At 43.3% G+C, this 27329-nt stretch overlaps 1 protein-coding gene across 1 annotated transcript in view; it reads left to right on the top strand.

Moving 5' to 3' along the window:
• LOC111153440 (catenin delta 2) overlaps nt 1-27329 on the top strand; it is a 1010962-nt gene that overhangs the window by 825254 nt on the left and 158379 nt on the right. Inside the window, exon 12 of the mRNA XM_022512459.1 lies at nt 5303-5486. Coding sequence (XP_022368167.1) covers nt 5303-5486 — 184 coding nt within the window. The remainder of the gene's footprint in view (nt 1-5302; nt 5487-27329) is intronic.

Here is a 27329-nt window from a genome sequence, read left to right as displayed (position 1 = left end):
GCTATGTGTCAGACTGTATTCTATGGGCTATATGTGCTCTATATATCATGAACATTCAGACGCCTTTGCTTTCATGTCTTGGCTGGGACCTTTTTGTGGGGAAGAACAGTGAGCAAAGGGCAGAAGATCAAATAATAAAAAATCATGGATGATAGGAAAATTAAAATAGGAGATCTGATAGCAAGTGTCTAGGGAAGTACTTTAGAATGATCCAGAAAACTTCTCTGAGTTTTGCACATGTAAGGTACATGTGAGCAGAAATAACAATCAGCCTTGGAAAGGTCTGGAGAAGAATGTTACAGGCTAAGAGGGCAGTAGGTCTAAGAGATCTGAACTACAGATGAGCTTGTATGTTCAAGGAGAAGAAATATGGCCGTGTTGGCTACAGTGGAAGGACTACTACAACAATGGAAGGACCCTGAGGGTAAGGAACTTTTCGTTTTATTCAGTAATGTAACCACAGCATCAAACAGAGCCTGGGACCTAGGTCCTTCCTATGCATGGAGTGAATAAATGAATGAGTGATTCAAGATGAATCTGGAGATGTAGAGGAATGCCTGACCATGAAGCTATAATAAGATGTTTAATTCTATTTGAAGCATAGCAGTATTTTTAACAGGTTGTGTGGTATTGAATATTGGCTCCCTAAAGGTGTCCGTGTCTTAATTCTCAGAGTCTGTAAATGCTATCTTAGATAGTAAAAGGGGCTTTGCAGATGGGATTAAGTTAAGGATCTTGAGATGGAGAGATTATCCCAGATTACCCAGGTGGGCTCAGTGAGATCACAAGTATCCTTATAGCAGGGAGGCAGGGGCATCAGAGTCCAGGAAGGGAATAATGATAATGGATGCAGAGGTCAGGGTGAGATGGTCCTCAAGACAAGGAGCATGGGCAAGCCTTTAGAAGTTAAAAAAGAGGGGCGCCTGGGTGGCTCGGTGGGTTAAGCCTCTCCCTTCAGCTCGGGTCATGACCTCAGGCTCCTGGGATCAAGCCCCACATCGGACTCTCTGCTCAGTGGAGATCCTGCTTCCCCCTCTCTCTCTGCCTGCTTGTGATCTCTCTCTCTCTCTCTCTCTCTCTCTCTCTCTGTGTGTGTGTGTGTGTGTGTGTGTGTGTGTCAAATAAATAAATAAATAAATAAATAAATAAATCTATCTTTTTTAAAAAAAGGAAGTAAAAAAAGACAGGGGTCTGCCTTCAGCTTAGGTCATGATCTCAGGGTTCTGGGATCAAGCCCCCTGTCTGGGCTTCCTGCTCAGTAGGGAATCTCCCTCTCCCTCTGCCCCACCCCTCCACTCTCCCTCTGCCCCCTCTCCCTCTTCCCTACTCTCCCTCTGCCCCCCCCGCCCCTCCCCCACTCTTTCTCTGCCTCTTCCCCCCACTCCTGCTTGTACTGTGTCTCTCAAGTCAATAAATAAAATCTTAAAAAAAAAAAAAGGAGTTAAAAAACACAAGGAAGTTCTCTTAGAGCCTCCAGGAGCACCACCCTGCTGATCTATTTTAGACTTCAGGCTCGCAGAATTGTAAGATAATAAATATGTGTTGTTTGAAGCCCTAAGTCTGTGGTAAAATAAAACACGATTATTCCACATTCCAGAAAGTGGCCATTTAATAAATTGCAAACATGAAGATGGATACATTTTTAAAAGTTAATCACTCAGCGTTCTCCCTTCAGCAGCACGGGTAGTAAAAATAATTCATCACTTATAATCCAAATTAAAATGCATTTTTTATTTAGTTGCAGTGTTTAGCCGGATCCTCCTTCCCAGATCTTCTGTTCTCTCACGGTACACTTTATGAAGAGGAAAGAGGGCAAGTGGATCTAAGTTCTAATGACAGGGGTAACTAGGAAATAACTAGAAAGTTCCAACACAGGGTCAAGCACTGTGATAAGCTCTCTGGCACATGAAACACAGAGGAAGTCAGCCTGGAAAGGCACAATGAACGGGGAGTAGGAGACTTCTGACCATGCTCAGTTCTGAATGAGGTTACACTAATTAATGAATAACGAGGAAAGTAATGGAGAGAAGAGCCCAGTAAAGAGCTGTCTTGGACCATCTCCTTTCCATCTGTTCACTTCTTATCAGGTATTAGATTAGGCCATTCCATTTCCTTTGATTTTCCCCTCTCCTGATCTTTTTTTCCTGATTTTTAGAAATTAGTAAGGGCATCCAGTCAGTTAAGGGTCTGACTCTTGATTTCGGCTCAGGGTGCTGAGATCAAGCCCCGAATTGGGCTCCATGCTCAGTGGGAATTCAGCTGAAGATTCTATTTCTCCCTCTCCCTCTGCCCTCACTCCCCACTGCCACACTCACTCATTCACTCTCTCTCTAATTAAAAAAATAAAACAGCAAAAATTGTTTTATTGTCACAGAATGCCTTTAGATTCATTTAAAATCATTGCATGCGTGGCTCAGTGGGTTAAAGCCTCTGCCTTCGGCTCAGGTCATGATCCCAGGGACCTGGGATAGAGCCCCACATGGGGCTCTCTGCTCAGTGGGGAGCCTGCTTCCTCCTCTATCTCTGCCTGCCTCTCTGCCTACTTGTGATCTCTGTCCATCAAATAAATAAATAAACAAAATCTTTAAAAAAAATAAATAAAATAAAATAAAATCATTGCATGTAAAAACGCAAAAATTTCTCCTTTACTATTTAGTTTTTGAGGAATTGTATTTTACAGCAAAACATATCACCCATATTTTAGAACATTTGCATGCCCCAATTTTCTTTTTTTAAGATGTTATTTATTTATTTGAGAGAGAGAGAGAGATCATGAGCCGAGGGATAAGCAAACTCCCCACTGAGCAGGGAGCCCAACACGGGACTCAGTCCCAGGACCCTGGGATCATGATCTGAGCTGAAGACAGACGCTTAACCATCTGAGAACCCCAGGTGCACCTACATGCCTCAGTTTTCACGGGTTGGAATTTTCAAGTCAGGATTTCAGAATGAAGAAATTTTAATATTCTATGTGTATGCGTGCATTGTATACTTAGAAGAATAGACATAAACCCTTGAATGTGATACTTTGGAAAGTTATCCTCAAATCTGAGGTAGATATTAATTTCATTTTAATGTGCTTTTTAGTTTGCAAATCTTTTTATTAGAAAAAATTTTTGAAAGATTGCAAATCAATGTATTTTGATTATCTAAAATTAATAAAATATTTCTTAATAGAATGAATACACAGCTGTACATATCATTTAAAACAAGATAAATGTATATGATAATATTGCCAGCATTTCAACTCCATCTGCATCAGGATATATTTGGGGGCACTTTCTGTGTACAACGGAGCATTTTTTGTGTACCCAATTTACAATACTAGTGGCAATGCAAACCTGCACACAGAAGTTTCTAGAAAATGGTCTATACACTAAAGCAAGGTGGGAAAAATCCTTTCTGTAAAGGGCCAGATGATTAATTGTTTAGGCTTCGTGGGTCATACAGTTCCTGTCACAAATATTCAATTCTTCCCTTATAAGCCAAGACAGTATGTAAATAAATAGGGAGAGCTTGTTCCAATAAATCTTTATTTATAATCTTTATTTGCCCTCAAGCCAACCCCCTATAGTAAAGGACTGATTTATATATACTGGGCACCAAAAACATTTTAATTCTCTTGCATTTACCTCAATAAAATTCCTGGCAAATGTTATTTTGAAAGAAAGTTGAAAATAGTTTGTCTCAGGATGGCTGGTTGATTAAGCATCTGCCTTTGGCTCAGGTCATGATCCCAAGACCCTGGGATCAGGCTCCTTGTTCAGTGGACAGCCTGCTTCTCTTTCTCTCTGCCTGCTGTTCCCCCTGCTTGTACTCTTTATCTCTCTTTCTAATACATAAATAAATAAAATCTTAAAAAAAAAAAAAGGTTCTGTCTCTACAGTCACATTTTTATAGAACTGATTTAAAACTGTCTCTTCAGTGATTAATAGTCCAACATTGTCAGCTTTCAGATTAATATGATTAATGCCCTCAAAAAGTTCAATATATGCCATGAAAAATACTAATAAATTTCAGAAATACCTGTGTTCTTTTTGTTCTATTCATAACACAGTAGATGAAACACAATCTTGTCTTAAAATTTATTGAAAGCTTATTAATAAACAAGCAACGTGGAAGTTGTGTTTCTAAAGACAACTATGGGGGCACCTGGGTGGCTCGGTGGGTTAAAGCCTCTGCCTTCAGCTCAGGTCATGATCCCAGGGTCCTGGGATCGAGCCCCGTATCGGGCTCTCTGCTCAGCAGGGAGCCTGCTTCCTCCTCTCTTTCTGCTTCTCTGCCTACTTGTGATCTCTGTCTGTCAAATAAATAAATTAAAAAAAAAAAAATAAAGACAACTATGATATTTTATTCTCAGTATTTGGAGTGATGATGTCTATTTAGATTAATCTTGAGAGACAATACAACCTTTCTTGCATAAAAAAGTAGAATATGATACTGTTTCTTTTACCTGTATATGTTCTGTTTTGAACAATAACAATAAATACTTTAAAAGCATTTTCAAATATTATAACTTCTATGCAATATTGATGACCTTTTCTAAACTTAATCCCATTTTAAGGTTTTGTTTAAAAATATATAAAAGCCTAAAAAATTCCATCCAACCTAAGACTTTTGCTTTTACTCTTCCTACATTAATGACTGCTATAGTCTGTCCACTGCAGACGTGCCCTCCACTTTCTACTGCTCTCTGTCCTCAAGTTACATCAGCAAGACCAATCTCCAGGTCTTCCATGAGCATTGCTTTTTGAGAAGAACTGACAAAGCTGTCACAAGTGACAGTAAATTTAAATTGCTTGTTGATCCCATTGTCATCAGACCTGGTTCTTGATGCTCCTAAGGTCCCATGTCATGGTGGCTTGTTCTGAATGGAGGCCAAGTCCATCAGAATGTCCGTATGTGCATTCCGAAGTCTAGGATAAAACTAAGATGTCCTACTGGTTTGTAGCTTAGAGAACTTTTGCAGCTCTAACCATTTTGGTTAGATTTTGGATACTTGGTCCAATTGTATTAATAGTAAACAGAAGTCTGGCTGGTCCATTCAGATCAGAGTTCAACCTTGTTACTCATCAGGATGGGACCAAGACAATCATAACACAAGTCCTCTGCCCACTTGTCAGATTTTCACGGCGCCCCTTCAGTGGGTTCTCACAGGTGTCCTGAAATTAAGGGTATGCTCTAGGGCATGTACTTTCGCTCTCTTCATCCGTCGTCCTGTCCATGCTGTTAACTTGAGGAGGGAAAACCCTTTGGAGAGAAGAGTGGCCATCCCAAAGCTCTGTGTCTGTGTGTCTTGCAGGAGTCCTTTGGAACCTCTCATCTTGCGACGCACTCAAAATGCCAATCATCCAGGACACTCTGGCGGTATTGACCAACGCCGTGATTATCCCCCATTCTGGCTGGGAAAATTCGCCTCTTCAGGATGATCGGAAGATACAGCTGCATTCCTCGCAGGTGCTGCGAAATGCCACTGGATGCCTAAGGTGAGTCCCATCCTGGCGGCCTCCGCCCACTGTCATACGCTTTCTGTTTCTATAACTTCAACTGTCGTTTCACTGAGGATCAGAGAGTTCCAGAAGGATGAGCGTTGATGTGGTAATAGAGGATAAGAACTTAGCAAAAACCATTTCTAAGGAGGTACGAAGGAGGGAGAGGCATCTTCCACTATAATTTTTTTTACTTACTTAACATGTTTTCTTGGGTCTGCGGCAAAAAATCAACATTTCATTCCCACCAAAAATAGTTTTTTAAAGACAATAGTTCGCAGTAATTTCTCATGTTGTATTATATTATGCCTATAGAACATCCAGGCAGGCCAACTGGTTGGAGGAGGGTCTATGTATACACATGGGGATCTAGTTAACTATCTTCGTTAGTTTTGTTTTTTATTTTTAAAAAATTTTCTGTGTGACTGCCAGAGCGTATAATTGCTTAGAGATAACTTTTTAATAAAGCCTATTGTACGAAATGTTTTCTTTAAATAATAAGAGTAGCAAATATGTTCTCATTCTCTCTCAATGTATTTTTACAAAAATCATCCCCCAGAAATCTCTGGAGATGTCTTAGAATCATCTTTATTTCTGTTTAATTTTTGCTCTTAGAAAAGAATGTAATCATCAAGGTATGGTTTTTCCCATCTCTGGAAACAGTGCTCCCAAGGATGCTGTATTTTTTAACCAAAGTTGGAAATCTCTGCTGGATAAACTTAATGATGAGTTGAGGGCAAAAGGGTGACTCTGAAGAACACCCAGTCAGATAATCTATATTTCAAACATAAAATGTACAGGATTGTTTTAGCTGGGCTGCCTCAAAGCTGTCATTTCTCCTACAGTTGATTGGTTTCTAGGTGCAAAAACCAGTCTCTCCTGAGGAGGAACAAAATCACCTTGGTGACATTAATAATAATTATCTCATGAATATTTATAACAATGCTCCCAACCTCCGGTCTTGAGAGGAGTGGTGTGTTTGTGTAAATGTGCGTACATAGAGGGAGTTAAAGTGAGTCGGCCTCCCTAAATATCGACCTGCGTTCACAGACAGAAATAGGAAATCCTCTAACGATTTTGCTTTTCCTCAAGGTCATGAAATAATGATCTCTGGACATGATTTCTATGGCAAAGCTTTACCATAAGCCAAATTTACAGTTCTCCAAAACTCCCTGTTCAGACATTTATTTTATAACCTCTTACATTCTGTTATCCTTCAGAAACCTCCTGCCCCACCAGAAAAATTATAACTCCTTCCAAAGCTAAAACTGTAGGCCCTTCTTGCTTTTTATACCTGACTTTTCTAGTTCAGTTATTTGTAATTATTATAGGAAGTTTTTTTTTTTCCCCCTTCTGAGCATCTTTGACTTATAGTCAGGAGGGGAGGGAGTGAGGGAGAGAAGAAGGGAGGGAGGGAGGGAGGGAGGGAGGGAAGGGGAGGGAAAAGAAAATGGTCTATTGTTCCTAATCATGGGAAAAGTGCCTCAGAATCAATTGTAGAAGTATGGTCAGTAAAGACCTGGTTAACTCTGTCAGTTAAAATTCTCTCTGAATGATACAGTAATTATCATTATGTAATGTCATTACATTATGCAATGATACATAATTACACATTCAAGATGTTTGCCTAATGGAGGTAGGCCACTGCCATTAAGAGTGTACATTCAGCACTATTTGATGAAAAATCAGATGAAGAAGTTAGACCGAGGTTCATGGGGCCACCTGGCAGGTCGTCTGGCTGAGTTTAGCATCTGGACTGTGGCCTAGAGCAAAGGTAGGTCAGATCAGGCTGACTCTCTGTCCCTCTCTGTTCACCCACACAGATAGATGCTTGGCTTCAGCTGCTGAATATGGCCAGCAGCAACCACAACATAGGAAGCAAAAAAGGGAGACATCTCATTTAGAGAGAGTTTCGTGTAGCCAAGTTGGTTTTCCTTAGTCAAGGTGCATAGGGGTTTATCTCTTAGTTCTGAGTTGCCTTGTGACTGGCAAAACAAAATCCATTAGTATATGGTGAATGGTGAATACTTAACTTCTGCCTTAATCTGTTGACCTTCTGCCCCTCTACAGAAAGAAAGAATAATTTCTCCTCTTGTTTGAATGTGTTTGCGAATCATTCCACAGTGATAATAAGCAGGTTGAACTGAGAGGAAGAAAATAGCCTTGGGAAAGGGCTAAATGGCATTTGCCATATACTTAGTGGATACGAAGTTTCCAGAAATTTCTACTAATACTTGGTGTTGGCAACACACCAGAACAGTCACAAATGTTTTTTTATCATGATGGAAGTTTCTAGATTGTAAGTTTTGAGGTTATATACATTCTTGATTTTTCCAAAAAGCCTTAGCTTTTTATTTACATTAAAGATATTACTTCTTGTGCTGCTCCTGCCTTGCAACAGTGTTATCCACGAGCATTTACTGAGAATCTGCTCTGTTCCCGGGAGGGACCTGGGAGGCAGAAAAAAACAAGTCCCAGCAAAAGTCCTCCCGGAACTGCAGAAATGATTTGAATACACTCCTTAAAATGTAAATTAACAACCAGATTGTCTGAATTTATAAACTGGATCCGGGCTTGTACCTTGCAAGGAACATTTTCTTCTATCAAAATATTTAGAAAGAATTTGGTGCTTTCATGCTTCTTAAAGAAAAAATAATCACAGCAATTGTCCTTTTTCATTTACTAAATGTATATTGTATATAAAGTGATATGGTGATTTTGTGCACAAAACGATATAGCGAGGTCGTAGAACCTTTGCATACTTTGGAAAAGTTAATTTATAGCTTTGGTTTTGAAAGTTGCCTAAATTGTATAAAATGCCACATTTGCATGTTATCATTCTTTTTGAACGCGTCATGACCATCTCCATCATATCCCATGAACTCTGGCTAGAGCGTTAAGTATATGATTCAGAAACTTGTTTAGCTGGTAACTGACAAGAAGCTGCTTTTGGTCTACAAAACGGATCTGCCTGCTCATGGGTGTGTAAGGAATTCAACAGATGACTCTGGGAAGAATGGTGACTAAGTTGGTACAAACCACGTTTAAGTGTCACAACGGGCAAACAAGCCAGTTCCTTTCATGTGGTTTCTGGGTATTTCACTGTGAAGGCAAAGAAAATGAGTACTCTTCAAAAAAAAAATAATATAAAATATGCACACAGTATTTCTTATTCTCTTACTTTTTTAGATCTCATTCCTTATTAGGAATAAAAAAGGGAACCATTTTTAAAAGCTAAGGTATTATTGTTGAGGACATCCGGTTGTATTAAAATTCTTTTCAAGTATTTACTTTTATGTATTTCAACTTCTAGAAATCCTCCACAGCCTTTAAGAATCAGGAGTTACATATAATTGAATCCTTGTCATAATTATACATTTTATAAATTTATTTTGAGACTGTGATTTTCTCATTACAATTCATTATCAAATAACACTTGGAATTTAAAAAATTACAAGTAGCAATGTACATGAGCCACTATTTAAATATTTTTGATATGTGAGATATCAGTTAAATTTAATTCCATTAGCTGTCCTTGGGTGATATTTTCACTAATATTGACTTGGAATGGAAACTCTCCTTTCTCATGAATTCTAGAGAAATTGGAGAATTGGAGCTGTTGTGTGTGTCTATCCGTGTGTGTGTGTGTGTGTGTGTGTGTGTGTGTGTGTGTTCGTTCATTCCAAGGTTTGACCAGGCAACAAGATGTTTATTAACAACTTTTATGCATTGTCAATCGAGACAAGATTTTCAAATAAAATTAAAGAAATATTTTGATTCCTAAAATCCCTCTCTTCCAAGGACCAGAACTTTCTGCTTCGAATACATTGCTTATTCTTGTATTTATTTTATGTTCAATAGCTCATGGTTAGTTGGTTGGGAAGCCAGTACTTGAACTTGCATCCTGACTCCTGGCCCAGACCATTCCCCTCTGTTTCCACACGGAGAGGAAATACAGTGCCCTGTGTGGTGACAGGAACCGATCTGTTCTCGGAGCAACTCAATCAACCACCCAACTGGTGGATGGACCCACTCTTCTTTGTGTTGGCTCCTTTACTTTGCTTCTCAACAGCTCCTGAGTAGCATAAGCTCAGCCAGCATCCATCCAATTTGGCTTAAGTTGTCAACTGTCTCCCCCCTCCTCCTCCTTTCCTCCTCCCCAGGCTTCTCTCCGCAGGGCTCAAGTCTGGAGTGGGAGGCACCCTGGAGAGTTAGTCAGGAGCCCCACGTCAGCCCCTTCTCGTCAGTCCCTTCTCTCCACCTCCACCTTAAATCTTAATTTAGACAATTAGTCAGAGCAATGAATTTTTTTTTTTTTTTTTTTAAAGATAAGGCTATATTTTAACATACCCTGGATAATAAAGTTGATGTCATTTTTCCAGTACTCCGACTCTTCTATTCTCTTACTGATCACTTAATTCTCTCTTACTGATGTCTCCACTCTTTTCCCGGGGTAGTATTTCCTACCCCAGGTGGCTTTCAGCTCCAGTAAGAGCTTCTGGTACCTTCTCACTAATGGAGAGCATTATTCTAAATTTTTGTTTCTAGCAGGATTCAAACTTGTTTGTGTCGTTTCAGGGTGGGAAGCCGAGGTTAAGAATTTCAGCAATTACTATTCTAAAACAGATCACCTTTTCATCTTTCAGAACGAAAAAAAAAATATTATAAATGCAAATTGTACCAGTCATAAATGTTCAAAAGCTTATCAGAGGGAAATTTAAGTTAGATAAAAAGCCTAAGCCTTCCTAAGCTAAAATCTGGAACGCTAATGCTGTCCAACCTTTGGATAATTCCATACAGTCTTACTAAACTCTGTCCAGTTTCCCAAACCTTCTCTTTGGCAATGATGTTGTACCAAAACCGATGGTGGTACTGACCCCTCCCCGCCAGCCTCGATCACGGGGCACACTCACGAGGAGTGTTCCAAAGAGAAGAGACTCTTGCCTTTGCCTTCTCTAAAAAAGCCTGGTAAATCTTCATGGAAAGATGTCATATCATGTTGACATAGCAAAAATTTAAGCACATACGGAATAGAAAATGAAAAGTTAATGCCCTTCGTCCTTTTCCCTTTAAAATCCATTTTGGGGTAGGAAATGGAATTTTTCAAAAGTGAATCTCTATTTGTTCCTAAAGTATCTATCTGTCACTGAGGAAAGGATAGAAATGGGGAAAAAAAAAAAAAACCCTCTTACATTTTGTTGGCGGAGCAAGTTGATAAGAATGATGGTGGCTGGATGGTGGGGTTCCAGGTGGCAGTGACAGGTGGGGCCAGCAGAAAATACAGCCTATGGCGATTAGTGCAGGGTAGGCTTCCTCTCTGCAAGCTTCCTTCTTGGAAGGAAGTGTCCACCCCTGATGCACACCTACATTCCCCTTCTTCCTCATCCCTTCCTCTTTTCCACTGTTTGTCTTTGCTCCAGTGCTGTGCAATTTAAGCTTTAATATTTTAATGAAAGCCATTTTAAAATATGGCCTAAAATGAATGCGATAGAATGTTAGATAAGGCTTAGGCCGGAAGTATGCCTGAAGTTACTGGGTTAGTTCTTTTTCCTTAACCCTATGATAAGAGTCCTCCAGGAAACTACTGTCCTTTGGCCTCAATCAGGCAAGTCAGACCCTGAAAGAAATTCAATTCTGTATTCACGATTCACAACGTATAATCAAATATTTTCCCTAACTTTTGTCCAAAGTAATCACCCTCAACCGGAATACATATTGACCAACCACAGCCTGATTGCTGAACAGTGAAGGTCAGCCTGGCTCAGCCTGTGGACAAGCTCTTTAGGCTGAGATCATTGTAATGGGTTAATTAAGTGCTCCCCCCCAAATTTATCTCCACCAGGAACCTCAGACTGTGACCCTATTTAGAAATAGGGTCTGGGATGCCTGGGTGGTGCAGTTGGTTAAGCATCTGCCTTCAGCTCAGGTCATGATCTCAGGATCCTGGGATCGAGTCCCTGCTCAGGGAGGAGCCTGCTTTTCCCTCTCCCCCCGACTTATGCTCTCTCTCACTATCTCTGTCTCTGTCTCTTTCTCTCAAATAAATAAAATCTTAAAAAAAAAAAAAGAAATAGGGTCTTCGCAGATCAAATTATTTAAATTAAGATGACATCATACTGACTTACGGTGGGCCCAAATCTAATGGATGGTGTCCTTAGAAGACGACAACATACCCACTCAGGAGAAGGCCACATGAAGTCAGAGGCAGAGATCGGAGTGAGGCAGGGATAAGCCTAGGAATGTGCGGGCATTACGGAAAGCCACTAGAAGCTAGGAAAATGCAGAGAAGGAGTCTTCTCCAGAGGCCTCAGTGGAGGCATGACCCTGCTGGCAACCTTGATTTTGGACTTCTCATCTCTCAAACTCTCAGAGTAAGTTTCTGTTGCTTTAGCCCTCCCCCACCCCATTTATGGTACGTTATTCCAGCAGCCCTAGGAACCTCCTACCGTCACCCTAGGAAGTAGGCCAGAGGGGGGCCTCCAAAGCCAGCTAGCCACCAGGAAACACAGCAGGAGGAGGGGAAAAAACTGCCAATAACTGAGAGAAGCTGCCCCTCCCGAAACCGTGTTCAGCCCAGGAACAAACCACCCGGATAGGGAGGGTTGTTTTTCTTCTCTAGGCCATCGTCCTCCATAGCTCCGGTGCAAGGTCAAATGTCCCTTGCACGGGATCGGGTTCTATGAGCCCAGGTGTGGCTGCCTCAGCCCAAGGAGATTCACCTGAAGCCTCTCAACTGAGTAGCAATTGAATAAGGATCTCCCCACATGTGGACCTGGTTTCTGGGTTTTCTACTTCTATTTATGAACCCACGTCCTGTTTCCTCCAGTCTTTAAACTACCTTCTGAAAGTTTTGTGGCTCTGTGTGATGCTCTGGACAGCCAAAGTCATTCTGGGCTCTTGAGCAGGGCTCATGACACAATGGAAGGATCATCTCAGGAAGCTGGCTCCTGGAGCTGAGTGCAGAATGAATGCTTTCTAGATTTTGCATGAAACATGACTGTGTTTCCTATTTAAAATAGCACAAATCAATATCTTAAAGATCCCTGTCGTTGCCATTATCCTAACTTCAGAGTGAACTATAGGTGAAGCCTTGCTGAGTATCCCTTTTTACCGTTTCATCTACCAGCTCAGTCAGACAACTCCAGTCTGTTACTGCATGGCCATGTCCCGTTGAGTCCTGTGTGCTTAGGACTCTCTCTCCAGCCAGAGTATTTGCAAAAAGCCGGCTTTGCTAACGTCCACAGCTCATTTCCTAGAGCCGCTGACTCATTTATTTATTTTTATTATTCTATTCCCACTTCAGCATCTTGTCGTGAAGGAAAACAATATACAACCCTAATTTTTCCATCTATCTTGCGTGCACGAGAATGTTATTAAGCCCATCAAAGGAGCTGCACTGTGCCTTTGCTTATGAGTATAATTAAACTCAAACCCTCAATTAGTCATTTTAACCCATATAATGGATGAGCATTTGGTCCCAGGGAGCCACTAATTCTGGAGTGACCTTGAGAAAACCCGTTCACAAAGTAATACCAGCAATGATCGCACTCCAGCCGGGAAGCTCCAGGGACGTTTATTTTATCTGGTTTACCTCCCGCATTAGCCACAGGTAAGAGGAGGAATTATTATCATTTGTATGTTAAGTTCAGTTGGTTGCCGGTATTATTCAACCACTAAAATAACCTGTTTTGGCGCCGTGACTCATTCATGCCAGAACTGAAAGCCTCTCCCACTCTTCTTCAGCCGTTCTGCCCATCCCCCACACCCTGCCCTCTAGCAACCACCCGTTTGTTCTCTGTATGTATGGGCTGGTGGCTTCTTCTCTTTTTGTTTGCTTGTTTGTTTAGATTCCACTTGTAAGTGCACTCATATGGTATCTATCTTTCACTTTCTGACCTACTTCATCATAGGCATATAGTTAAAAAAAAAAAAAAAAAGAATGTTTTAAAAAGGTTTTTTTTTTAAGTCCCATATAATGAGTTCTGGATTTATCCCATTCTTGTGTCGCCTCTGAACTGAGCACTCTTTATCCGGGCAGTTAAAATGGGACTGACCTAGTCTGTGTGGATGCTGCAAACAGAGGAGAACCACTCACTCACTCACACTTCATTTCCCCACACCTGGCCCTAAAGCAGATAATATTCCTCATCTGTGCGGCTCTCTACTATTGATCACTGTGCCTGTTATGGATGCAGAGTGAATAGTTTTCTTGAGTCATGACTCAGCATTGAAGGTCCTCTTTGGAGAAAGGGAACAGAGTTGAGGGTTGGGGAGTGGCAGAAGGAGTAGGTGGTCTTAGGATCCCATTAGAGAGGACAGTTCGGGGGCACCTGGGTGGCTCAGTGGGTTAAAGCCTCTGCCTTCGGCTTAGGTCATGATCCTGGGGTCCTGGGGTTAAGCCCCACATCAGGCTCTCTGCTCAGCGGCGAGCCTGCTTACCCACTCTTACACTGCCTGCCTCTCTGCCTACTTGTGATCTCTCTCTGTCAAATAAATAAATAAAATCTTAAAAAAAAAGAGAGAGAGAGAGAGAGAGAGAGGACAGTTGGGCTGCCCATCTCAGAAGCTCTATTGGTAACAAGGGTTTTGGTCTCCCAGGGAGCACCGCAAGCTTCTAGCTCACTCCATGCCACCCAGTTGGGACAGTTTATACTCTAGCAGTTTATTATACTAGGTCTGTATTATATTAATAGGTTTTAAGAGGTTAATCCTTTATTAGTTTCCTAGGGCTGTAATTAATAAAATACCACAGACTGGGTGGCTTAAACTGCAGAAATGTATTTTCTCACAATTCTGGAAATTAGAAGTCTAAGATCAAGATGTCAGTGGGGCTGGTTCTCAGAGGCCTCTCTCCTTGGTTTGCAGAAGGCCATCTTCTTCCCATGACCTCACATGGTCTTCCCTATGTGCTCCTGTGCCCCGATCTCTTCTTACAAGTCTCCAAGTTGGGATCTCCGAATGACACGTCCCCAAGTGGGACACTACCCTTGAATACCACAAGCTCTAAGGCCTGGCCTTTGGCCTTGCCTGGTCAGAAACTGGACCTTAAAGCTGCAATAGCATCAGGAGGAAATTAGCTTTGGTTTAGCATCTGTGAAATGCTGTTTGATACAGTTGTCCCTATAATCTAGTGAGGTAGGATTCCCTATCCCATTTTATAGATCAAGAAGCTGTTGGGAGGGAGACAAACCATAAGTGACTCTTAATCTCACAAAACAAACTGAGGGTTGATGGGGGGAGGGGGGTTGAGAGGTGGGGGTGGGATTATAGACATTGGGGAGGGTATGTGCTATGGTGAGTGCTGTGAAGTGTGTAAACCTGGCGATTCACAGACCTGTATCCCTGGGGATAAAAATATATGTTTATAAAAAATAAAATTTAAAAAAAAAAAAAAAAAGAAGCTGATGCTCAGAAGGATAAGAGTAGCTTGACCCAAGTCGTACAGCTAGGAAGCAAAGGAAAGGTGATAGACATCCTGGCTTATATGATGCCTCAGCTGCATTCCTCCCACTCCACCACGTTCCATTAGGCAGAGACCAGGAGCGGCCCAAGTACAGCTACGTTTCTTTACACTGAGACTAGGGAACAGATCCCAAGAGAAGCAGACACCAAGACAGAATTACAAGTCCATGCAAGGTATTTAATTAAGAGCAACACTCGAGAGGAAAATGGGAGGCAACCAGAGGGCCTGGAAGAGCCTTCAACCATGATGCAGCAGGTCTGCCCCCAAGTGCAGGGGAGCAGAAAAGAAGGAAGGAATGTTGGTTGGTTGGGTGAAACTCTCTTACGCCCTCAGGGAGCTCGGCAAGACCACTGGAGAGTTCTTGGGCCCAGATCTCTTCTAAGGAGTCCTGCATCTCCCAGAACCAGGTTTATCCTGTAGTGCTGCTGAGCTGGGTCACTGGCTGGGAGCACCATGGGGAGCGAAGCTGGAACATGAAGGCAAACACGGTGACAAATCGCAAGGCACGGAAGCTGGACCATCAGTCAGTGATGCTCCTGCAGTGAGAGATTTGAGTGGGAGCATTTTTATGGACATTACATAAGCCTACTCCTTTCCCAGTGCTTTCATTCTCTAGAGGCGAGCCGCGAAGAAGTCACTATACAATCAGAAAGTTGCTTGGTATTATAGAATCCAAACCAGAGGAATTAGTTACGTTGACGGGAAGTTTCACTCTCAGTGTCTATTCCTTTGAGTCCTTAGCATGTGCTTGGCCCTGTGGTAGGCCTGGGGGCTGCAATGAAGAACAGATAGACACAGTCTGTGGAGTTTCCTGCTGAAAGCAATGCATAATGTCATTGAGACAAGCTGATTGCATCTAAGTCTCTTTAGGATGCCCCAGAACTAGAAAGAGGGGAGTGGGTCTTTCTTAAACAATGCCTCAGAAGGCCATCTTCTTTTTTTTTTTTTTTTTTTTTTTCGGTATTTGTATGGCTAACCTACCTCTCTCTAACTAATAGATTCTTTCTTTATACATACAAAGCTGTTTACTGTTAACTGATTTGCTGCTACATCTTGTAGTCTTAAAGCTTTCCCTCTCTTCAGGATTTTGCATTCTCGTATGTTATGTTCCATGAAATAGTAATAGGGATCATTTCTCCCCAAACATTGTTTTGTTTCCCTAAGCTAGAAGAAGTGAGACTACAATGATTTCACCTTAAATATTCATTTTTAATGTAAGATACCCTATCAGGTTATTCCTTCTTAAAGTTTCCACAACGTATTTCTGCAAAATTTGATCTACTTAATTATTAAAATTTGCAGTATCTAACTAAAACTTGTTTTGAATTATTTATTCTATAATTTGATTGCAAATATGGACTCCTTTTAAAAGGACAAGCAAATGTTAAATTTTATCTCTTCAGTATGAGTAGTCATTCTTCCTATTAGAATATGAATATTCAAATCTTTCCATTAGTATGAACAAATTACTTCCTTTAGAAAAAGATTAAATAAAAAAGCTTAGTTAATCCCCAATCGGTAGACAATGGTGTTTAATATTTATCCCTATAAAACATGGGGTGTTAACTCCCTGATAAATAGAAAGCAAATTGCAAGAGTTGGATCATTCTTCAGATCCTTCATAACTTCCTGATATTAAAAATATAATTTTTCCTCCCACTGCCCTCCCAAATTATATTACATTGCATCAGAAGTAGCTTCCCTGGAGAAGAAGCAAAGAACAAGTCTATTATCCATAAATTGAAGAAGAAAGAGCTCACCAAACAGTTTCACTTACAGGCTACTCCTCTCCAGTATTTTAACATGCCTATTTTCAACACCATTTCTCCTTTCCCTTTTCAAAGTGGCACTTATTTTAAAATAAATAAAGCCAATGTTTGCCAGAGTTGTGACACCACCACCAAAGAGATGAGGACAACTCACAGGAGAAGCCGCAGAACGTGCATGGAAGCTAGCCCACACCAGGTGGCAGTAACAAAGATCTCAGCTTGCAGTTACAATTCCTCTTGGAGGAAAGGGAAACATAACTGGTGAGAGCCATGCATCACGTTCTCCAAAGGACTGGTGCGGAGATCAAGCCTCCTACCCTTCATCCTGGGAATTCCAGGTGCACAGTTCTGCTCCCACAGCCAACTTCTCAACTCTTTTTCTTGAGTCTTGGTGATCCTTTGTTGACCAAGAATATCTGAAGTAAGTTTCCCTTGTCTTTTAGTTGACCGAGGGACTCTTTGGTCAGACACTTCCTACTCTTCCTTCTCTTCCTACTCATCCTACTCTGGAAGAGCAGGCTTGAATCGCCATCCTCTTCCCCCTGGCACCATTTCCGGGGTAATGGCTTCCTCCTGTCACTGAGCCAGCATTTGGAGCCAGTCCATGACTGTTTGCTTCAGGGCATTTGATGGGCAGCTGTGGGTCAAGGCTGAGCAGGGTGGCCTGTTCCCTGAGTTCCTCCCCATCGCCCTTCCCTTCAGAGCTATGACAGTGGGGGTGACAGGCGGGGTCTCTGACTCAGAGAGCTGTGGCAGGGTGGGGGGATCACAGGAAGCAGAGTTGCAGGTGGGGTGAATAGAAGCACCCCATGGTCCCCTGCATGAAATCATGGAGCTCCTGGTCACCTGTCTGTGGCGGGATCTTTACCACCTCCTAGCAAGTTGCTTGTTCTAGAAACTAAGAAATTGGGGAAGCTACAAAATGTAAGAATCATCATTTCTTCATTCTTATCCTTGTTCTGAGCTGGCAGAAGATTCTGGAAGTACGAACTCACATGTTTTCCTAAGGCAGAGAAGAGCCAAAGGGAGGACAGCCCTACCTAGATTTCATGCTTTGTCTACATTTTCTTGCCTCCGCAAGACCGAAGCAAGAGAAGCAGACGGTAGTAAGCACCTCCATGTGCTCATGGATTGACGGCCTTCAACACTTGATTTTTAGGTTATGGTGGTTTTCTGTCCACATCATAAATTCTTTTTTCAGTTTTTCAGTCTGCTTAAATAAAAGGACAGACATGTCAAGACTTCAGATTAACCCTCTGCCCTTCACTGTTGTCCCGTGGAGGTACAGATATATCCTTATTCCCCATCAACACGCTCTCAACCAGCAAGGAAGATCCCGAGCCAAGAGCACTGACTGGAGCTAATGAATCCCAACAACGAATTGCATTTCTCTTAACGTAACTGGTTACCAGAAAGTAGCTGCATTAGCACTGAGATTTGACGTGAGAGTGGCAATCCTCAGGAAGAGGCCAGCTGATTCAACATCCCCCATCATTCTCCAACATAGTCCTGTCTTGGACTTTTGTGTCCAGACCGCTGTTCTTCCCAGGGTTACACTGGCCCTGACCTGATTTTGGACCAACAATATAATTGGTCATTACAGGTTAATTTATATAAACAGACTGCTAAGTGAAAGCATCATCGCTGTGATTGGTACCCACTGCTCCAAGAGCTCTGTTTGGTACAAGTTTGGGTCAAGTGGTCAGAGCCAATGACGCTTACTGCAGAAAAAAAAAAAAAAGATTATTTCAGGTACCAAAAAAAAAAAAAAATCATGTCCTTTTAAGGCCTGCCAGGAAGCGTGGTTGATGGTCTGTTTCATGGAATGAGTGCTCATATGTTTTGGAGAAAACTGGTTTTGTCCTTTGCTTTGAATCTTGACAGGACGTGAGGGTCCTTCTCCTTAGCATCTAAGAGAGCAGCACCAAGAAGTGTCTTTCTAGAGCAGAAAGGAACCTTACTTTCTCCTCTGCAGGCGGCACTGTCATCCTGACTAGCGAACGAGATCACATGTCATTTGTCCTTGACCCCTGTCACTCCTAAGCCGCGGAAATGGATTAAGAGGCTAAAGCCTCCCGAATCTTGATGGGGCCCCGAGTGTCCTCAGCCCAGAGCCGCAGTAAGAGCTCATAAAGGAGCTGGCGCTGGGGTTTATTACCATTTTTCAGGGCTCATTCCTATTTGAGGAGAGATAATTGAAACAGATTGTCCTATTGTTTCCTTTCAAGCACCCAGCCAGGATCCCCTCTAGGCTTAGAGGGACACCTTCAGAAGAGGTGGGGGAGGGAGGACACTGTAGCTCAGAAAGGCAAAGCTGTGGGTGTCAGGTAAGGACAAGGACCCTGTTGGAGAAAGGGAATCCCTTACCTCTCACTCCCAGGGCCTAGAAGCTTCCTCCTTTCTTTAGAAACTTTTGACGCTCTGAAGGCTTTAATTCAAGTGAAGCCGAAGGCCAAGACATGCAGTGAACCACAAAAATCAGATTAACCTGACCCACGGGTCAGTCTGTCTGGCAGCAAAAACGTGTCCGTCTACCCAAGGGGCCCCTTCTGTCTGGCGCTTATGGGAGCCCCCAGCTCCCTGGCATTATCCCCCCTATTCTTTTTTTTTTCTTTCATTTAAAAAAATTTCAGACCCAATGCACGTAACATAAATACACCATTTAAAAGTGAACAGTTCGGAGGCATCTAGTACATTCATGACATAGGGCTGCCCCTTCTATCTAGTTCCAGAATTTTTTCATCTCCCCAAAAGGAAATTCTGCATGTATTAAGCAGTCCCTCCCCATGTGCCCTCCTTCGGGCCCTGACAGCCACCAGTCTATGTTCTGAAATGACGTCATTCTGCATATTACACTGAAATAGAGTCATGGGCTGTAGGGCCTTTGGTGACTGGCTTCTTTCACTTAGCATAACACGTTCAAGGTTCACCTGTGATGGGGATTCCTTTTCAGAGCAGAATAATATGCCATTGTATGGATGGACTACATTTTGTTTATGCATTCACGCGCCGGTGGACATTTGGCCTGTGCCCCCCCGCCCTTGTCTATCATGACTAGGGCTGCCGTTGGCACATATGTACATATAGGGGTCTGGGTCCCTGTCTTCAGTTCTCTGGGGTGAGAGAATACCCTTAGGAACAGCGCTGCTGAATCATATGGCTCCTCAATCCAGGACTTTTGAGGAACAGACTATTTTTCATAGCCCTGCTCAATTTTGTGCATCTCTCTCTATTATGTTTTCTGGCCTCAATTATTTTCTCCCTCCCTTCCTCCCCCCCCCCCTTCCTTCCTTCCTTTCTTTCTTTCTTTCAATTTCAATTCCACTTAGTTAACATCCAGTGAGGGCTGTCACACTTACCGCCCTTCTGAATGCCCATCCCCCGTCTAGCCCATCCCCCCGCCCATCTCCCTCCATCAACACCCAGTGTGTTTTCTGTAGTTAAGAGTCCCCATGGTTTGTCTCCCTCTCTGTTTTTATCTTTTATTTTGCCCTCCCTTCCCCTATATTCCTCTGTTTTGTTTCTTAAATTCCACGTAGGAGTGGGGCACCTGGGTGGCTCAGTCACTTAAGCATCTGCCTTCGGCTCAGGTCATGATCCCAGGGTCCTGGGATTGAGCCCCAGGTGGGGCTCCCTGCTCAGCAGAAAGTCTGCTTTTCCCTCTCCCTCTGCCCCTCCTCCACTTGTGCTCACTCTCCCAAATAAATTAAATTAAATTAAATTAAATTAAATAATTTTTTTAAGTGTGTCCAACTCTTGGTTTTGGCTCAGGTCGTGATCTTAGGGTCATGAGATCAAACCCCATGTCAGGCTCCATGTTCATCGTGGAATCTGCTTGAGATTTTCTGCCTCTCCCTTTGCCTCTGCCCCTTCTCCTACTCACTGTCTTTCTCTCTCTCTCTCAGATAAATAAAATCTTCAAAATATAGTTATAAAAAATATTCCACATATGAGTGAAATCATGCTATATTTTTCTTTGGCTGACTAACTTATCTTGCTTAGCATAATACTCCCTAGATCCATCCATGTCATTACAAATGGTAAGATTTCATTCTCTTTTATGACTAATATTCCATTGTATATGTACACCACATCTTCTTTATCCATCCATCAGCCAATGGACATTTGGGCTCTTTCCATAATTCGGCTATTATAGATTATTCTTCTGTATACATCAGGGTGCAAGTGACCCTTTGAATCAGTATTTTAGAATCCTTTGGGTAAATACCTACTCGTGCAACTGCTGGGTCATAGGGTAGCTCTATTTTTAACTTCTTGAGGAACCTCCATGCTGTTTTCCAGAGTGGTGGCGCCAGTTTGCATTTCCACCAACAGTGCAGGAGGGTTCCCCTTTCTCCACATCCTCGCCAACATCTGTTGTTCCCGGTCTTGTTAATTTTAGCCGTTCTGACTGGTGTGAGGTGATACCTCATTGTGGTTTTGATTTGCGTGTCCCTGGTGGTGCGTGATGTTGAGCATCTTTTCATGTGTCTCTTGGCCAGCTGGAGGTCTTCTCTGGAAAAATGTTCATATCTTCTGCCTATTTCTTAACTGGATAATTTGTTTTTTGGGTGTTGAGTTAGATAAGTTCTTTATAGATTTTGGATACTAACCCTTTATCAAATATGTCATTTACAAATATCTCCTCCCATTCTGTAGGCTGCCTTTTAGTTTTGTAGACTATTTTCTTTCGTGTGCAGAAGCTTTTTATCTTGATGAGGTCCCAATAGTTTATTTTTGCCTTTGTTTCCCTTGCGGCCTAGATTATTTTCTTTGTCTCAAATTATTTGCCTTTTCTTTGTCTTTTTATGTTAGGCAAGTTTTCTCTCTAGCTGTTAGATTATTAAGGCCATTTGTCTTTATATCACTCTGCATGAGTGCTTAGAAGAAAGGTACTGTATGAACGTTGCAGGTTTGCTTTGAAATTCTAAGGATTGATGTCTACTCATTGCAGCTTGTGGTCAAAGCTGGTCAGATCCTCTGAGTCGCCAGCCCTGTGCTGAGCCCCTCTGCCCTAGAATTTGCAATACTGGCCTTCTTTCCATTGCTCTGTCCACTAGGATCTTTGCTACCTCAGGACCTTCCCATGTGCTTTCTGACACCCAGAGGACTCTCTCCTCTCCCCTTTACCTTTAGATCTCAACTTAAAAGTGTCCTATCCAGAGAGATTTTCCATGACACCCTCTCCTACCACACAAATTAGTCCTTCCCTAATGCCTTTACAAAGCATTCTGAGCTTTTCACATGACCTTCTGATGATCTGGAGTGACGTCTTTGCCTATGTGCTTGTGTGTTTAAGGCCAGGAAGCTACATTCTCATGAGATTAGCTCTTTATCAGCCTGGCTTACTCAGCCCTAAACAAGAGTGGGCACCTGGTGCCCCCCCCCCCCGCCCTGAGAACCAGGTCTTGAATGAGGGAGTAAATGAGAACCATTGAGCAGCCCTTCCCCGGCTGCCCTTCCAGTGAGCCTCGTAACTGTCCTGTGCTAATCTTCACCAAAGCAAGGAAACTGTTCATTCTCCCAGTTATGAGTAAGATCCCCCCAGTCACACAGATAACATGTTTACTCTGCATGATCTCCAGTGCCCACATGAGACCCATCTCCTGGTTACAGCCCCGTGCCTGCTTGTTTTCCGGAGCATGTGTCTGTGATATTTCTGCTAAATACAGCCCCCGCCTCTATGTGTGTCACCATCGACAGCAGAATCCCTTTTTCCTTGGACAGTCGTCAGAGGCCCATGAGGTAGTTTCTGTCCTTGAACGCTGCTTGTATTGCCCTTGGTTCTCATGATACCGAATTCATCGTCTGCCTCATCTGAAGATGCTGTTGGACTCTTGATTTATCAGCACAGTCAAATAATAAATGCGGACAAAAACCCTTTAATAACACCAATCAGCCCCTATTCTCATAACAGCTTTATAAGTTAGAGGTTATTATGGCTTTTTTCTCCCCAATTTTAAATAAGAAGAACCTGAAACAGAGAGAGGTTGAGCAATTTGTCCCAGAGCCCAAGGTGGGGAGTCATGAACCCGGATTCAGGCCTGGGCTCTCAGAATCCAGATGGAGTGCAGCCCGATGGCGTCATGTGCCTCGGAGTCAGCCCATGAGCACGAAACCCTGTAGCCAGTTTGCCCTGTTCTAAATAATGAGAACAGCCACCACCATTGCATTATCTCCTTCTTGGTCCAGTGCTAAATCAACCCGCTGGTAAAATGGACGGCGTCTCTTATACCACACAAACATACAGTGAATTTCTGTTACATGCCCAGGACTGTGCCAGGTACCAGGGAAGAAAACACGAATAAGTCATGATACTTACAGCCTAAACGGGTAGAAGGAGATCTGAGCCATGGTGCATGATGCACGTACCTAGTGCTTTCATTTCTTCACCCCAAAAGGATGAGCCCCAAGGTTTCCACATCTCCTGTGTTGGTTACCTATAAGAACCCTGACCCTCACTCACTCAATCCCTCCTGCCCTAAGACGCAAGGAGGGTAACAGGTGGGTCCTTAGAGGAAGCAGCAGCCAACACATCTGAGTGGGAAAAATGAGGCTCCCATTAGCAGTTTGGACTTGGACAAGAGGCAGCAGAATGTCTGGCATCAACCCTGTGTAAGGTGCCCTGAGCCCCTGTTGTCTCACTGATATCTCCTTGAGGGATTCTGTTAGGATGTGAGGGCCCAATAAACATAACCCTTTTCTCAGAACAAAATGAAAAGGAAGACAAAGAAAACTGGTGGATGGAAGCCAGACAGGTCGTTTACCTCCGAGAAGGCTGAGTGCAGATCCTGCCTTCTTATCTTCAGCCGAAAGGCAGGCTAAGGGCCTGCGGATGGCACTGTGTAGACTGTCAGTGTAGACCAGGGGACTGACCCCATGGAAAGGTCGGATCTGAAGAGCTGATAAACACAGCCTACATCACTGCCTCCCAGTCCTGGGCTGGTCTGTTGGTGGGTTAACTCCACCAAGTGAGAAATCTCAACCAGGGGATGGCAGAGCTTTGTCACCTGCCAGTCACACAGTCACTCTGCTGGGGGCTGTTATGGGTTAAATTTTGGAACCCTCCCCCCGAAATTCATGTATTGAAGTCTTAACTCCCAGTACTTCTGAATGTGACCTTATTTGGAAATAGGTCATTGTACATCCGATGTACATTAGATGAGGTCTTTCGGGTGGGCTCTCATCCAAGATGACTGGTGTCCCTATTGAAAGGGGAAATTCGGACCCAGAGACACACACAGCAGGATGGCACGCATAGGTGAGGGCAGAGCTGAGAGGGACGCTTCTCCAAGCCAAAGAACATCAAAGATGGTTAGCAAACCCCAAGAAGCCAAGGGGAGCAGGGAACAGGTTCTCACGACCTCAGAAGAAACCAGTCCTGCTGATATCTTGACCTTGGACTTTTGCTTCTCCAGAACCAGGAGAGAATAATTTCTGTTGCTCAGGCCACTCAGTTTGTGCTACCTTGTTACTAAAGCAGCCTGAGCAGACTCATACAGGGGGGAAAGCATGTGGAAAGGGGAGTAGAAATGCTGGAGAGAGTCATGGAAAAACAAAGCCAGGAAAAAAGGCTCCCCTCTTCCAAACACTAATATAATAGTCCTCCTGTGCACTACACCAGAATCTTCTTGCACTTAGTTCTTATTTTCTCTTTGTTAAAATAGGTCCCTCTCTCCTTTGCTCAGGTATCAGTGAGCAGATGTCTGGGGGGAAAGGCAGTGGATGGCCATAGGTCTGGCTCCTACGTACTGCACAGACTTGGCCTCATCTGATCCTTCCAAAGCATTAGCCCACTTTACAGATGGAGAAACTGAGGCTCAGAAATACTCATATGCTGCCCCAGTCTAGGCTGATAGTAACAGAGTTAAAATCGAACACCAAAAAGCTTTTCTACTCCCCTGGATGGTCTTTTGGAGTATAAGATACTTCCATTCTTTAGAAGCGAATGCCAGTACTCGTAAACACTATATTATGCAAATCAGGACCCGCTAAGGTAGGATGTGGCAGTATCTCTGGTATGTTCTTCCCACTGTTCTATCCTTCTCCCCAGGCTCCTCCAGAATCCCCACTGCTTTCAACCGCGGAGTCTCTTGCTTGAAATTCCTTTAACATGCTTGAGATGAGAATGGCATCTGCTCCGTCTGTGAACTCTTGTGGAGTAGGGCTGAAGAAGGAGCAGAAAGTAGAAGGCTGTTGTGTTGCTGGCTTTGAATTATATTTCCTTCCTTTTTTTTTTTTAATTTTAATTTTAATTTTTTTAAAGATATTATTTATTTATTTGACAGAGAGAGATCACACGTAGGCAGAGAGGCAGGCAGAGAGAGAGAGGAGGAAGCAGGCTCCCTGCCAAGCAGAGAGCCCGATGCGGGACTCCATCCCAGGACGCTGAGACCATGACCTGAGCCGAAGGCAGAGGCTTAACCCACTGAGCCACCCAGGTGCCCTATAGTTCCTTCTGTGGCAAGAGTCTGTTCGTGTCCCTTAGTCCTTCTGTCTCCTTGCATTCTAGCAAGTTTTCATCTCTCTGACAAGCAAATAAATCAGTCACAGGCAACCGTGCATATTGATCTGGCACAGACCAAGATTGGCCTTGGATGAAAACGTGGGACCATCGAGGGCTGCCTGCTGCCAGCCTGGGCTCCCCAGTGCAGACTGCTGGCCTCGGTCCCGTCTGTCTGATTCCACCTCCCCCTGATTTGAGTTTGCCCTCACTTTGTCCATTTGCTTGGCTGCCCATTCACCCCTCAGCTTGCCTTCTTGCCGGCCAGCTGCCAGTCCTCTCACTCCTCCCCCAAGCAGCCTGATGCCCTGTGATCTGAGCGTAGAATGCTGGTGGGCAGTGAGCAAGTGATACGGGGGTGGGGAGGGCAGTGAGATATGCCCGTGGACCTTTACTGAGCACAGGACATGGTAACCTGCTCAGGGGGACAGGGAAAGTCTTCCTCTGAAAAAGACGTGGAAGGATGTATAGACGGCCAAGTGAACAAGAGGAAGCATGTGCTGGGCATGTGCTGTGCTCAGGACATGGAGTTTGAGTGAGATGGAAAGTCTTGGGGTAGAGGACTGGTGCTATGATGCACAGTTTAGAAGAATCACAGGAGCTTTCCTAGGGGGACGGGGGATGAGGGCAGAAGCACAGGGACCCAAGGAAGAAACAGGACGTGGTGGTATGGACCTGTCGGTAGCCATGGGATGATTCTGGAGATGCTTTGTGGTCAGAGCTGCCTGGGTGTGCCAGCTGAGTGGATGCAGGTGTGCGAGAAAGACGGAGTATTTGTCTAGCAAGTCAATCAAAGTGTCTGGAAGCAGAGCAAAATGGCTTTTAAAGGAAACTCCCAAAGCAGTTTCAGTTAGCACTCTTTTTCTTTTCCTCCATTTCACTCTCATCTCTTTTTGCCTTTTAATTATCTTCTTATTCACTTCTCTAGATCGCTATGACCACAGCTATGCTGTGTGAAGATCCCTTGTCCCCCTCACTGTCACTCCCATTCTGGTCCTCCCCAGGAGAATTTAGGGACTCCATGGGGAGATAAATTCAGCATTGAAACCAAACCAAAAAAGCTAACCAGCACTCATTCAGAGACTGGCTGGCTGTAACTGCTTGACCTGCAGCCCACGGCGTCTCACCACATGGTGAGTGACCAGCACTGCTGGGAAAGCGCCAGGCACCGGCCTGTATCCCCCCATGTGACCGCGTGGCACAAGTGGACATCATGTCCTAAGACCACAGCAGTTCAGTTTTTTTGGCATTTGGGTAAACGAACACTCCATGTTTGATTTTTAGCACATTCTGTCACAAACACTCTATGGTGAGTATTTGTGATCAAAACTAAAATAGTACATTGTATCCCTGGGGGGAATTTTAGGGAAATAGTGGATTATTGGAAACAGTGGATTTGATCAGCGGACCCACTGGCCTGATAGCAGTTTGCATATTCGATAAGGATCCTCTTTCTGCTTCTATTTTGTACAAAAATTGAATCGTTCTACTCCATCTTTTCCAAAACTATGTTTTCTTTACTGATGAACAGATCTCCCAACCTTTCCATATCAGCACGCGTAAAAGGACAGATTATAAGAGTAATTGTATTAAGATGAGCTTCAGAAAAACCTGGCGTTTCCGGACTGTATCTTCCAGATAATTTTCATGGTGCCTGGGTGCCTTGACACCTCCCCCAGGAACTCATTTCCTGTGGTCTGTTCCAGAGCTTCAGAAACCGTTATCACCCACAAAGAGCTGAGAAGCCAGCAGGACCCATGCACCCTGGGGCAATGGTGGAGACACAAGCCTTCCCGTTTGGCTTCTGCTTAGTCTCGATATGTCCACTGAGTGGGATAAGTGCACAGTTTTTAAACGCAATCTTTAACACTTGCTCAACATCAAAGAGAGTAACCCCAGTCCCACAGCAGGCAAGAAAGCTTTTATCCCAGCACTTACTTAGTGTGACGAGGATAAACAATGAAGCTAAACTCTTCATGGCCAACTTGTGACCTGGTTTTAATGATGCCGTGAGGCTCCTCGAAATGTCCTTGTTAGGTGACCTCCCTGTGCAGTATTATAATTCTTACATGTTTGAAACCTTACTCCCTCCGCAGCTAAAGCAG

Source organism: Enhydra lutris, unplaced genomic scaffold (genome assembly GCF_002288905.1).
Source record: "Enhydra lutris kenyoni isolate GAN:26980312 unplaced genomic scaffold, ASM228890v2 scaffoldscaffold32, whole genome shotgun sequence".
NCBI classification, from domain to species: Eukaryota; Metazoa; Chordata; class Mammalia; order Carnivora; family Mustelidae; genus Enhydra; species Enhydra lutris.
The sequence above is the reverse complement of the archived record's forward strand: the minus strand, read 5'-3'. Positions and strand labels throughout refer to the sequence as shown.